This window comes from Odontomachus brunneus, unplaced genomic scaffold (genome assembly GCF_010583005.1).
Source record: "Odontomachus brunneus isolate Ranch 3 - 2012 unplaced genomic scaffold, Obru_v1 Obru_scaffold_119, whole genome shotgun sequence".
NCBI lineage: Eukaryota > Metazoa > Arthropoda > Insecta > Hymenoptera > Formicidae > Odontomachus > Odontomachus brunneus.
Window position 1 is genome coordinate 992,853 of NW_022639569.1, and position 12,777 is coordinate 1,005,629.

The window sequence follows — 12,777 nt, forward strand, 5'->3', positions numbered from 1 at the left end:
CCCCCCCCTCCCTCTCTCTCTTCCCAACTCGAGGGAAATTTCTTCATCGCCGAGACCGCGCGCGAAAGACGGGGGAACGCCCGTGAGTACATTAAAGAGACTCGAACGCCTCGCGAGTAAGCTATCTGAGAGGAGGATCAAATATTAGGATCTTCCCTTTGCCTTCTTTGTTAAATTTCCGACAAAGTAATTTATGATAAAAACTCTCGTTACTTCCATTACTTTTCTCCCTGACCGTCGGAGGGAGACGTCGCATTTCCGTTCTAAAATTGTTACAGCGCCGCGCGAGAAGCGCCAGCATTACTTTGTGCATCTATTAAGTTTGACCTTTTTCTAAAGTGCAGCGGATATTTCTCAGCGATGCTCTGCAATGTATATAAAGTCGGGATCGTTTTGTTGCGCACGACAGAAAGTATCATAGACCATTCTCGTTTCTCCCGACCGCAAACAAGGTCGCTGCAGCACTCTCGGCACTCGGATCACGGAAAGCCCCATCTTCCGCGAGTGTCGAGTACCATTCACGGCCGAAAGCTTTCCTACCGGGATTTCAATATCGTAGCGAAGCAAAGTAACGAAGAAAGGATGGAATTGGGTCATCCGAATAAATATCAAGCTACAGAATCTCCGCATTAAACAATGATTTTGTGGTTCCATTATTGTCTAGTTTCTCGAGTGAAACGGCCGTGCGCGCTCAGTGCGCCGTTACGTACGGATTGATCCTTTTCGCGTTTGGCAATTTCACAGTGTCAAACTGAATGCAAAAGTAGGGCGAACTTTTGCGCGCCGAACTACACGGAGAAAAAATAATGTAGTAGAAATTATGTTAAAATTATATTTCTTTTCACAAGATATTTCGTGAAACTATATTGAAATTGCAGTTGTTTTCAGCAAATACGATTGTTGGTCGATGATTATAATAATTTTTATATTTACATTTTTCTTTATAATTGTCCTTTGGCCCACAGCAAAGGACAAGCAGAAAGGGAATGGGAAGGGGGGAGGGAAGACTAGGATTCTCCGGCCATAAAATATTGAAGTGAGCACACGGCGTTTAGTCTTTGAAAATTGTGTTTCACCCCGGGGAGTCCTGTCCCCCGCGGAGTATTAATTGAAAAATAAATTAATAAATTACCATAGAAATAGTAAATTCGACGATTTATCTGTACACGATACAAAAAAAAAACACTCAAATAATTATAATAATTTAGCAGCAGAAAATCAAACGTGTCTAACACTTTTAAAGCCTCTTAAATTACAGCAAATTAGCTAAAAAATTAAGCAAATAGAAATTTTCTACTTTTAGCTGTGTTTTTATTAAAAAAATTTCAACGCGTTAATACAAAAAATATACAAGCACCATAAGCATAATTATAATTTATTTTTAATCTCTACCTTTCTTCCTTTGTGGTATTTATAAAGAGTAAAAGTGAAAGTTTTTTAATTTACTACGTTTAAATATGAGTTTTATTTTAAATACGAATGCAGAGGGTTAATTTTGGTCGTAATTTTCTACGGTCCCAGATCGGAAAAATTTTTTCACAATTTTTGCTCACAGCATTTCCTCCGTATACACAGGGTCTTCGCGAACTGTATATATAAAAACAAATATCGCTCCCCAATAATGTTTCCGCCGTGTGCGCGCGCTTCCGCCTGCAATTAATACAATTACAAACTTCAATACCACACAAGTGGTACGCAAATTAGGGGAGTCCGCCGAGTGCTCCGCTTTAACGATCCAGAACGAGCAGAACGGTCGGTGCTGCAGCAGCAGGTAGCTTCTTCGAAACATCATAATTTACCGCACGACTCGGCTTCTTATTATCTCGACTCCGGTTAAGCGCGAAACACGGGCGAGCGGAAAGGTTTTTATCTACGAGCTCGTCCTTCCACCCTTCCTCCCCCCTCTCTCTCTTCCTCTCTCTCCCCCTTCTGCTGCTCTTTCTCTTTCCCTATCCCGGCCACTTCGTGCCACGATAGGTACAACTTAATCGCACGTCGGACCGTAGCGCGAAACTGTCCGACCGGATAAAGTACAGTAGAAGCGTTGGCCGCGAACCAGTGTTGAACGCGCAACTACGACGAACGATGAGAGAGATAGAGAGAGAGAGAGAGAGAGAGAGAGAGAGAGTGCGGCCGTAGACCGATAAAAAAACGCGGGAGAAGCACCCACCTATTAGGTCACGCTCGCGCTGTTTCGAACGGAACCCGAGAGAATCCGGGTAACCCGGTAAAACGATAGAGTCGAAACCCGGAAACTCCGAGACACCGTTCATTATTGGGAGCAGTCACGTGAAGAAGAGCAAAGGGAAAATGAATTTCGTGCGCCAGCCGAGACCGCTAAATAAATTTTTCTTTTTCATAACAACGCGAACCTCGCGACGAAATTTAAAGACAAATTCGCACAATGAGAATTTAAATGGACGTTCGCGGAGGGGCAAGGAGGAGAAGTGGGGAGGAGAGGGAAAGGAGAAAGAGAACGGAGGGAGAAGAAGAATTTAGATATAATGCGGTTTAATTTATGTTGCCGGATATAAAGCCGCTCTATGTTAAGGTCTACGGCTATTGTCCAACTTTTCAACATGGCTCGCGCGTGCGCGCGCACGATTAATTTGATAAATATACGAAACAAATTTCTATTGTATATTAAAAGTATATATCTACTTTGCCTCTCTGCGTGATGTTCCTGGCCGCGGTATTACGTACAGTTTTCTTTGCGAGTTAAACAATACATCGTCTACGAAGAAGCAGATGAGACGAAATTCTCGTTTGAATTGAGAATTAAAATAAAGTCTCGTCAGAGAAAAAAGAAAAAATCGTTATGCTGGGAGTAATTTTCAAAAACAAGCGAATAGCCTTCACAATAAACACATGACTAGAGTGATATAGATTCGCATCTATTCTATTCCCTTCAGTTTTTCATAAGAAAAACATAGGAATATTCATTTTTCTGTATGGTTCTTAGTGTACCCATTAGAAGACGCCAGTTTAAAAAAAACGTTCCCTTCTAACCTGCATTAAACAACACTGAGCTTAAACAAAAAATCTGAACCATAGTTCATGAGATAGAGAGCGTCATAGATCAATTATTTATATATATATATATATATATATATATATATATATATATATGTACATATGTAAATATATATTGATAGATCATTTTGCATCACCCAAGGTGAATTTATTCGACGAGATATTTTGTTTGAACTATTGTTCAATATATGTTATAGGTTAGAGAATGTTTCTTCTAATTTTGGCGCCCTCTGATAGACAAGGCCCATACAGAAGAACAAACATTGCTTTTTTTCTTATAAAAAAATTGAAAGCAACAGAATGGGTGCGAATCAAAATAACTCTGATTATATCGGTGTTGTTCATTGTACGATCAAAATACTGTAAAACTATATTTTAAAAAACGCAGGTTACTTATTACAAATTGCAATATTAATTTTCTCCCTATACTTTTAAATAAATTTATTAATTTCAATAAAGTAATTTTATTTATTTCAGTTGATTTTTCAATGAAAATACCGCGCGTGACCGACACTAAGAGGTAAACTTCGTATAATGGAACGGATCGCCGAGTCCAACGGCACCCGTGCCGGCGACAATCGAACGGCCGGTCTTCGACCGGTCGCCGCGTCGCGTCGCGACGTCGTCGACGATCTCTCGAACTCCCCTCGGCAAACATTTGAACGTGAGATGGCACGACGCTCCCCATTGCGCTCCAACCTACCTACCTATCTACCTATCTACCTACCTACCTACCTACCTCCACCCACCTATCTACCCTCCGTCGCGCATTCCTTGCCCGTTTCCGCGAACGACGCAATATCTACCACCGCTGTTTCGCGCCGTCAATAGTTTCCCACTCGCGCGCGCACGTTTCCTGGTCCATTTAAGTCTCGTTACGCCACCCATTGACTCGTTAACTCACGCTCACGAGCATTAATTCGCCGTGCAACGAAGTTGCACCGCCGGCTAAAAATTGCGGCAACGAGCGGAGTGCGTTCACCGTCGTCCGGTTTTGTGCGCGCGCGCGCGCGCGGAATCTAATATACGGAAAAAGAAATTTCAGTTCAGGCAACTGAATGGGAACCAGGCAAAAAACTCACTGTGACGAAGAATAATACTCCAAGACTTTTCAGGAAAAAATGTCCACTAGTCAGAAACTTGCCAGTTTTTACTCGCTAGAATTTATTAGACGCTAACTATTCAGAAACTTGACAGGTAAATACCGGCCAGTTTTTCTTGGCCACTTATTGGCCAAAAGCTAGGCAATAAAAAATAGTTGGATTGAGTTAGGGAGTTCTTAAAAGCTAGTCTAGTAAAAGCTCGACAAGTACTGGTAAAAAAATAGGCAAAAAAACGATAATTATGAAAATAAAGCTACAACTCAGTAATGAATACATTGCATGTGAAAAGACTCTACCTTCTGAAACACAAATTTCATGTTATTTTTATATTGAATAATGTAACATAACACTTTACAGTATATTAAATAATGAAAACTATTTGGTGGAATTTTGTACAAAACAATATTTGGTTAGAAACTGATTAGAAACTGGCCGAATAGTTTTACCGTCCAGTTACTGACGAAGCAAACTAATCAGTAATTAAAATTTCTGGCTAGGAAGGAATCTTTCTATTTGTAATCTCTGTTATTGTGACCGAAAACATTTGTCTCAACATTCGACTGCATTAAAACTCGATTAAAATAACTAATTGGCTGAGTAGAAACCTCCTGCAGGAATGTTCCTTTTCGTACGAGTTTTTCATCTGGTAGCAGAAAATTCAGTTACACTAAGGCAGTCGCTCTTTCTGTGTGTGTAAGAAAGAATACGCGGGTGTTATCCGCAACGTGTTTTCGCAGTCGTTTCGCGCACGTCGACAAGAATTTCCCCGGCGGGCGCGTGTTTTCGTTAGCGGCCTATTGAAATTTCAATCTTTCGCTTATTTCGCGGAAACGCGCCGTCGTCAATTAATCCGCTATCTGATCCGCTGTATGAAAACCTGTTATCCCGATAAACATTATCACCCGACCGGGCTCGCCATTATACGGAGGAATCCCTCGCAAGGCTTTGTAAGTACACGTGCAATTTTAATTTTCTACTGATGAGAGAGGATCGAATATGCAAACAGACTTCTCTCGTATATTTATCGTTAATTGTGATGGCCGGGAAGGGGGCGGGGAATTTAAAATTCGTATTGATAATAAATTCCTCAGCCTCTCTCCGATAAGATTTCCCTCATTCGAGAAAACACTTAGTTTAATTTTCCATTCTATTGTGAATTCGACGAGAAAGCGAAAAGAAGAGGAAGAGCGGGAAAGTGACTGAGTGAGAAAGACATAGAAAGAAAGAGAGAGAGAGAGCGACGCTGCATACAATGCATCCCTTTGCATTCCTCTCGCGATGCCCACAGGGACGGTCGTTATCGTAATTTGCGTATATTGTTTAGGGTGCGGAACAGGCGCAAATTGAGGGTGATCGAAAAGCATTCGAGTAATTGCATAAGCGGATAACGCTGCTGCGCGAATGTAAAGTTTATTAACAACGAAAAGCTCCGGCGCTCGACGTTTATTCGAACAAATGTAATATCGGAGATAGTTTATGTTTCTTAATATTACGCGGGAGAGAGAGGAGATGCAAAAAGTAGCGGCTGGGAGCAGGAAAGGCAAGATTTTACGTAACGCGACTGCGAGGATGATATTACGATTACAATGTTTGCAGCATGCGGTATTTTACCTCGTTTCCCGACAGTTTTAGGCGGTGCGAGGGTGATTAAAACTTCCGTGCGCTGTGCATATAAACGCACCACAAAGTTGCGCTACAAGAGAAATATTGTTCTAAGGTTACCCGGCAATAACATTAATTATTTGCCGTTCTAGTCCCGAATGGATTTCAGATCCATACTTTTCTGTCGTGCAGAGCTTGAATTCCCCGCGATTTCAGAGTACGCGATATCGACTGTGCGTCCATGTGGCGAGCGTTTGATGATAGGTACGCCGGGTAACGGTAAATGTTACCCGGCGCAAATCGATAACCTAATATAGCGTGCTCAAATCAGAATTTAAATAATGCTCCGATTTATCTGGACTCTACTATATTCCTTGTCTCTTTTGGCATTTACCAGAGTTAAGAAAGAAAGAAGAAATAGAGAAAGAGAGACAGACAAAGAAGAAAAAGAAAACGTTTATTTATATAACGTTTATTTATAAACGTTTATTTATATGTTTATTTATTAAAGAGAGAAAAAAGATACGGAAATTCACGTCAATAAAAAAAAAATCGAAGAAGAAATACAACTACAAGTAGATAATGATAATGATTCAGATAATGATTGCGTGTAATCGTCACCAATCTACTTCAACAACTCAACAATCATGGTTATTTGCAAAGTGGTACAAGATTTTTTCATTCAGTTTGACTTAATACTGCCATCTAGAAGCATACTACAGAAATCGTACTCACCTCGCACGATATTGCGCGAGATTATTTGCCAATCTTCTTTAATCATTAGTGAACAACTCAAAATTTTACGTAATTGTTTGCAAGAGATAGCAGAGAAATTTTGTTCAGTTTGACCTAATCTACATGTATAAGAGCGTTTTCCCACCTATCTCGTCGCATTTTGCACAAAGAAAGACCAAGACTTCAGTTGCGTCCGTGAATGATCACGCTTTGCATAATGTCTTGCTATGCAAGACCTACACGCATAAACCGAATAATATTATGCACACGATGACATATTGCCTCAATAACTGCGATTACGAAGCTTGTAATCACCTTTTCTGCCTTGTTGCATTTCAATCGGCCGCACGTGCGATATATCAGAGAAACTCTTCGATTTCCGATCCGCGCGCGCGAAGCCGTGCCCACGCTAATCAACCTCGGTATCTGCTGTACACTCCCACACCGAAGCAATAATAAACGAAGATCGTGGGCGAAGATCCAGAGTGCGAATGGCGCAACACCTCGTTATCCCAACTGGGTCCCCCTTTCCCTTTCTGCGTTTAATATTCGCGATACACTTTAATCGTTCATCAGCCGCCTGAAACCGGTTGCTCCAATAAAGCGGCCGGCGGCAGGGATGGATGGTTCCTCTCTTTGAACCCTGAAACTAATAATTTTTAGCGGCCTCCAACAAGGACGTGTACTAAAGATAGACATGTTCTAATATTGCATTGTACATTATAAACATTAGCTGGAGTTAACTGAGGACAAAATTGGCTTCCTGCGTCTTCCTCTCTCTCTCTCTGGACACCTGGAGAGACTATTAAGGAAGAAGTTGTGGAAACGACTGGGACAAAAGTAAAAAAGATGCGTGGCGCATCTGTTAATATCCAAATTATATATAGAGTGTCTCTGATGCAAAATGTCGTGGACAACCATGCACTTCTTTAATTAAAAACTCAACAATCTATGTACTTGTAAAATGGCATAGAACTGTTCAATTTAACCTAATCTATAAACACACAACAGCATGCGTCATCATCATTCATGTTAACATAGCTAACATAGCTAACATAGCTAACAATCATTCACCAATCTCCATTGATTAATAATTCAAAATTTTACGCGGTTACTTGCAAAATGGTAGAGGAATTTTGTGGTCAGTCTGATGAATTTTATTTATATACCGGGAGGCGCTGCATAATAATTTTAAATAACTCTTATTGGAAGCACTCAAGAGCACGTTATTCCGTGTACCCTGGTAGTCTGGTACTGAAGTTTCGTTAGTTCTCGCGCGGGTCCGTTCCTGGTCGGTGGAGATGGCAGGAAGAGAGGTGTGAGAACCTAAAGAGAGTGAGAGAGCGTGGACGAGGCCAGGAGGTGGCGGCGCGAGAAAGGGAGCGGGTTTTCTTTTCGACGAGATCCGGTGCAGCATCAGTGGAGTAGTGGGTGCCGCGATCGTCGAGGACCGGCTGTTGTCCCCCCGACGGTCCCCCACCCTCGCCTCGGCCTCGACTCTCCTCTCCATCCCTTGCTCCGAAATGCCCCTTACGCAAACCCTCCCCGCCGCCGAAGAATCCCCTGTCTCCCCACTCGTACAACTTCCACCACTCCCCGACATCTCCACCATCCTCCACGGTGTCGGGAGTCATCGGCTGCCCCTCTGTCCTCAGTCTGTCACCGACCGCGCAAGCGTGCGGCTCGCTTTCCTGGCCGACAAGGATCTGTCTCGCATTCGAGTCGATGATCCACGAGAGTCGCGTCGCGTGGATCCCGACAGGTCGGCCCCGTTCGTCGGTATCTGATCGGTGACCAAGTGGAAAGAGTTGTGGCGGAGGTGCTCCGGATGTCCTGAGCTCGAACGCGTGTCGAGCGTGTACGCGGCATCAAGAGGCGACTCCCGAGGATCGCGTGAACAGGTCGCGTGTACCACCCCCGTCGCGATCACCTGCATTTTTCTTGGAACACATTTTCGTATCCGTCCGCTGACACCGTCACGACAGGACGTCGACCGGCGAGGTCTCTCCTTCGGCGAAGTGACGTGACCGAGAGACTTCCGCAGGAGAGGAGAAAGAGAGAGAGAGAGAGAGCGAGCTTTCCCGACGTTGCTGGACATCGTCAATGGGAAAAGGATCAGCGGTGCGCACATATCGATCGATCGAATCAACGACTCCCGCGGCGGAACGAATCGCCGGACCCTCGTGGTTGCTCCGAAAATTTTCGGAGCGTCCTACCGAGAGTCCCACGCTGTGCTCCGCTTTCAATCGGTCACGGACCATCCTGCCGAGGCCACGAAACCAAGCGGGTTATTATTCATCTCCATTGTGTGACGAGTTGCGCTCCTTGTGATGACTCCGCGCACAAGTGTTAATAAACGAGTGCGCTTAAACAGTGGCAGCACACATTAGACCTGCACTTCCGCCGGAGTGTGTTCCAAAGAAGTCTCCGCGGAGGTCTGCGCGAGAACATCTCGAGGTCCACGTGAGGGTGCGAATCGTCGAGGTGCGCGAATGCGTGCCGCGAGCAAGCGAGACAAATCGTTGTTGAGCGACGTCGAGCGTCTTCCGTCGATTTGGTGACTACAGGTGCGAGAGTGTTTGTGAAGTGTCGTGCGTCGTGAAGTGCGGTGAAATTAGTACCCGGTGCGAATTGACACGGTGGTGTCCGCAAAGAACGGAATGTCGGGCACGCGACAATTAAGTCACGACTAATCGGTGGCCTGTGCTACTCCAAGAACAACAAGCGTGTTTTTTCTGGTGGGAACGTCGCGGAACAGGTGCCGGCGAGGGTGCCTTTCCTGGGCCGTGCAGCATCTCTCTATCCTTTTCTCGTCTCGGTCGTATTTCAACTGCACCGCGCGCCCGCGGCGAAGTTTAATTTGGGATACCGCGGGGTTTCGCGCGCTTTGTCGTAAGCGCTCGCGCGCGCGCGTGCACCATCCATCCGTCGACGTCGCAAGGGGCCTCTTTGAAGTACAAACCGGAAGGATCGTTTATACGAAGGCGAACACGCGCCTTGCTCGGTGTGCGCTTCTCGTCGTCTCGGGTGATTCGAGACGACGACGACGACGACGTGAGTGCGTGCGTGCGTGTGATCGTGCCACCCCGTGATCGTTTCCCGGTGCCCTCCGCACTGAACCAACAGCTCCTTCGACTGGGTTCTCGCACGTTTGTTTCGCGTCGATGTCAAAGACGAGTGTACGTTCACCTCAATGTGCGACCCTACCGCGTTATTGGATCTAGTGCCGGGCGAGGGATTACTCAAGAGGCCATCCATGGATTATAACGAGTACACTTATTGCTACGGTGGTGGTCGAGGTGGGTGGCATTTCTTTCCGCGTTGTATTCTTCACGCCGCACCACCGGCCGGCAAATCAGTTTGCAGTTCGCGTTGCCACGCGAGCGCGGAACGAACGAGATTTTCTATCGTTCGAGTCTCGATTGTGACGCGGTCGCTTGGCGCGTCGGCTCAAGAGCCGGTTTATGGCCCGCAAATATTGTGAACGGCGTGCAGTTGAGATCACTTTTCTACGGCCTTCCCATGCGACGCGTTTCATCTCGCGTTACGTCGCGCGTCAGTGTTGCACTTCGGTGTGTGCATCGTGAAAATTGCATGTGATCACTGATAATGCAACAAGCAATTAGTTGATCCGACACTGTACTCTGCTGCTGGCGCCACTGCTGGCACGAGGTACATGGATCGTTTAGGAAGTACACAGCCTACTACAGAGGCAGCGTGAATTTGACTAAATCTTTATTACCGTATTTCAGACCTATCCTTGAGTTGAGTTCGACAGTACAAAATGATGTGTCGATTCGTCTTTGTTTGACAGTGCATAAAGCGAACACCTCGAGTGTGCGTTTATTCTCTCGACTATTTCTTTGTTTTTGGACGAAGTGGGAGATTCAGGTTTCATCAGCGGTCATAGATCGGTGCTAAAAGTTCTTCAAATCGTGACGCAGATCATGCGAAAAGATTGAGAGAAACGATGAAACTGTTCAGTCTCTGCTGGTGTGACCAAACGCAAGTTGATTGTGTGTATTAACACAACATGTTGAAGATTCCAAAAGTGAGCAGATTCACTAAATGTTGACCAATGGAATTATAAATGTTTCAGTAGATTCGCGGACATTTGTCACTTTCATCAAGCTTCTGTGATACACTATCAACCTCCAGGATCTATTGCTAACAGAGTTTATTCCGGCACACTGTCAAACAAAGACTAGTTGACAGACCGCTCTATACACAGAAAGAATAATTTTCTTTCATATAAATACTTGTCGATTTTACTATGCTTCTAGTAGTTCAGGAACAGACTGCCAGCAAAATCCATTTTAGCAAATTTAGAAATGTAGCAAATATTTTAATAGCACATTTCAATTCCTAAAACCTATAAGTAGTACATATGAAATGAAAGAATAGTGAATTATTACAAAATGTCTATTTATACCTCAATCTACAAAATCCTAATAATTCTTACTATAAAATTCTCTCTGTGCACTGTCATATTTAACTTGATAAGGATTAGTTCTGAAATACAGTAATAAGGATTTGACTAAATTCGCGCTGTCTCTGTAGGCCATGTACTTTTCGAACGAGCCACAATACTTGTCTAATGTACATACTCGGCCGTTCTGTTACGGATGAATCGACGTGTAAACTGTCGGTGGACGGTTTATCCTCTCATCGAACGCTCTCACGGATGATACGGACGCGCCCAACGCAGGATATCGCCTCCGCTCTAGCGTGCCAAAAATAAAAGGCGGCTCTCCTATGAATGTAGGAGAGAATATAGCCAATCAATCAAAGGGAATCGGAGTTAAATATTTAACAATGCGAAATGGAGTGGCGTTGATAGAGTGGCGTTCCCAATAACTCGGCTTCTCCGCGGAAAAACACTGTGACTAATGCCTTGATTAAAATTGACGTTTATTTATTTTCCGAGGTGCTGTTGTTCCGTGCTGTTTCGCATTAGCCGGCTCTGTTCGGCTCAATGCCGACGGCGATCTGAAGGATATCGCGAGAGAACAAATGACTGCCGAATTCCGCGGAGAATCGTGACTGCCGCGGTGATTTCGCCCGCGCGGAACACCGCCGGCGGCGCGGCCTAATGGCCCGATCCTCATTCCCCGGCAAATAATAATTAAGGATGCCCGAGCCACGCGATCCGACTACTCCTACGCCTGTCGTGTGATAAAGCTTCTATTTTGGGCGCAAATCGATTGTCCCGCGGCAGCGTTTCCCCGCGGCGATGGAAAAAAGCAGCAAGACGAAAGCATCCCTCGGAGGGGGTGGCGTCACGCGACTGCATTATCACGCGGGCCCTATTTGTCAAGTCGCGACGTGTCCAAGGCGTGACGCGCGGGAAATTTTTCGCGCGTGCAACTGCTCGAGCAGTGTATGCAAATGAAATTTTCCATTATGCGCCCCTTAACTATGCGACGAGAGGGAAAAACCAGTCGGTTACACGGTATCATTAGCTACCATCGGATCGACCGACCATCGGGCGCCATATATTATCCGACGAGAGCCGGGAATAGATCGTTGAATCGTAAAACGTGAAACGCCGCGTTTTCAGCCGTTTCGAACGTTAATGACCGATGCGAACGTGACGCCTGACTCGAGCCGGGGGAAAAAAAAGGAAGAAATCTCCGACACAGCTCGCACATACCTCGTTTGCCACCGCAAAAAATAAAAAGACACAAAGAGCTATAAAATAATGACTCCACGGGGGTGTTTCGAATTACTTAATGTCATGCGAGGGAGCGAACCTTGTATCCGTCTGCACTTCCTGCTGAATGACTTATACCACGAGGCCTTCGAGGTTCATATTGTAAATTCGTCAAAGTAACCGTGTTTTCTGAAAGTTTCCTTACAATAGCCCAAGCCATTAAAAGGAGTTCTATCCGTGCTGACTATCCGAGTCATTCTTAACCCTTTGCATTTGGAGACATCTTTGCTACATTTACGATGTCTCCTCTGTGAAGGGACATCCGAGTGCAAAGATGCGTTTTTACGCGTTAATTTACGCGTTTTAAAACGGACGAAATTCTCCAAAAGGCCATCCAGCAAAAGGGGTAGCATTCCCATTGTCTGTTCCTTAACAAATTCGCCGATATATTCCCTTTTTTCTAACATCTTAGAACAGGTCTCTTTAAAAACAGTTTGTTTGTACCTGCCTGCGACGACTTTGGAGTCATTTTTATTTCATACGCTTCAGAACGTGTGAAATTCTACAAATCCGACAAAGGGGTAGCATTCCCATTTCTTGTTCCTCGACACTCCACCAAATATAACCACCTTTTTCTGATATCTTAGAACA

At 44.7% G+C, this 12,777-nt stretch overlaps 1 protein-coding gene across 7 annotated transcripts in view; it reads left to right on the forward strand.

Annotated features, from left to right (window-relative positions):
• The window catches only part of LOC116849590 (teneurin-m), a 967,489-nt gene that overhangs the window by 889,802 nt on the left and 64,910 nt on the right, over positions 1-12,777 (forward strand). Inside the window, exon 1 of one of the 7 annotated variants that reach the window (XM_032826904.1) lies at positions 7,655-9,772. The exons of the other annotated variants lie outside the window; for them this stretch is intronic. Within the exon in view, the coding sequence (XP_032682795.1) occupies positions 9,667-9,772 (106 nt within the window). The 5' untranslated portion in view covers positions 7,655-9,666. Of the gene's footprint in view, positions 1-7,654; positions 9,773-12,777 lie in introns of those variants that run through there. 7 annotated transcript variants of the gene reach the window in all.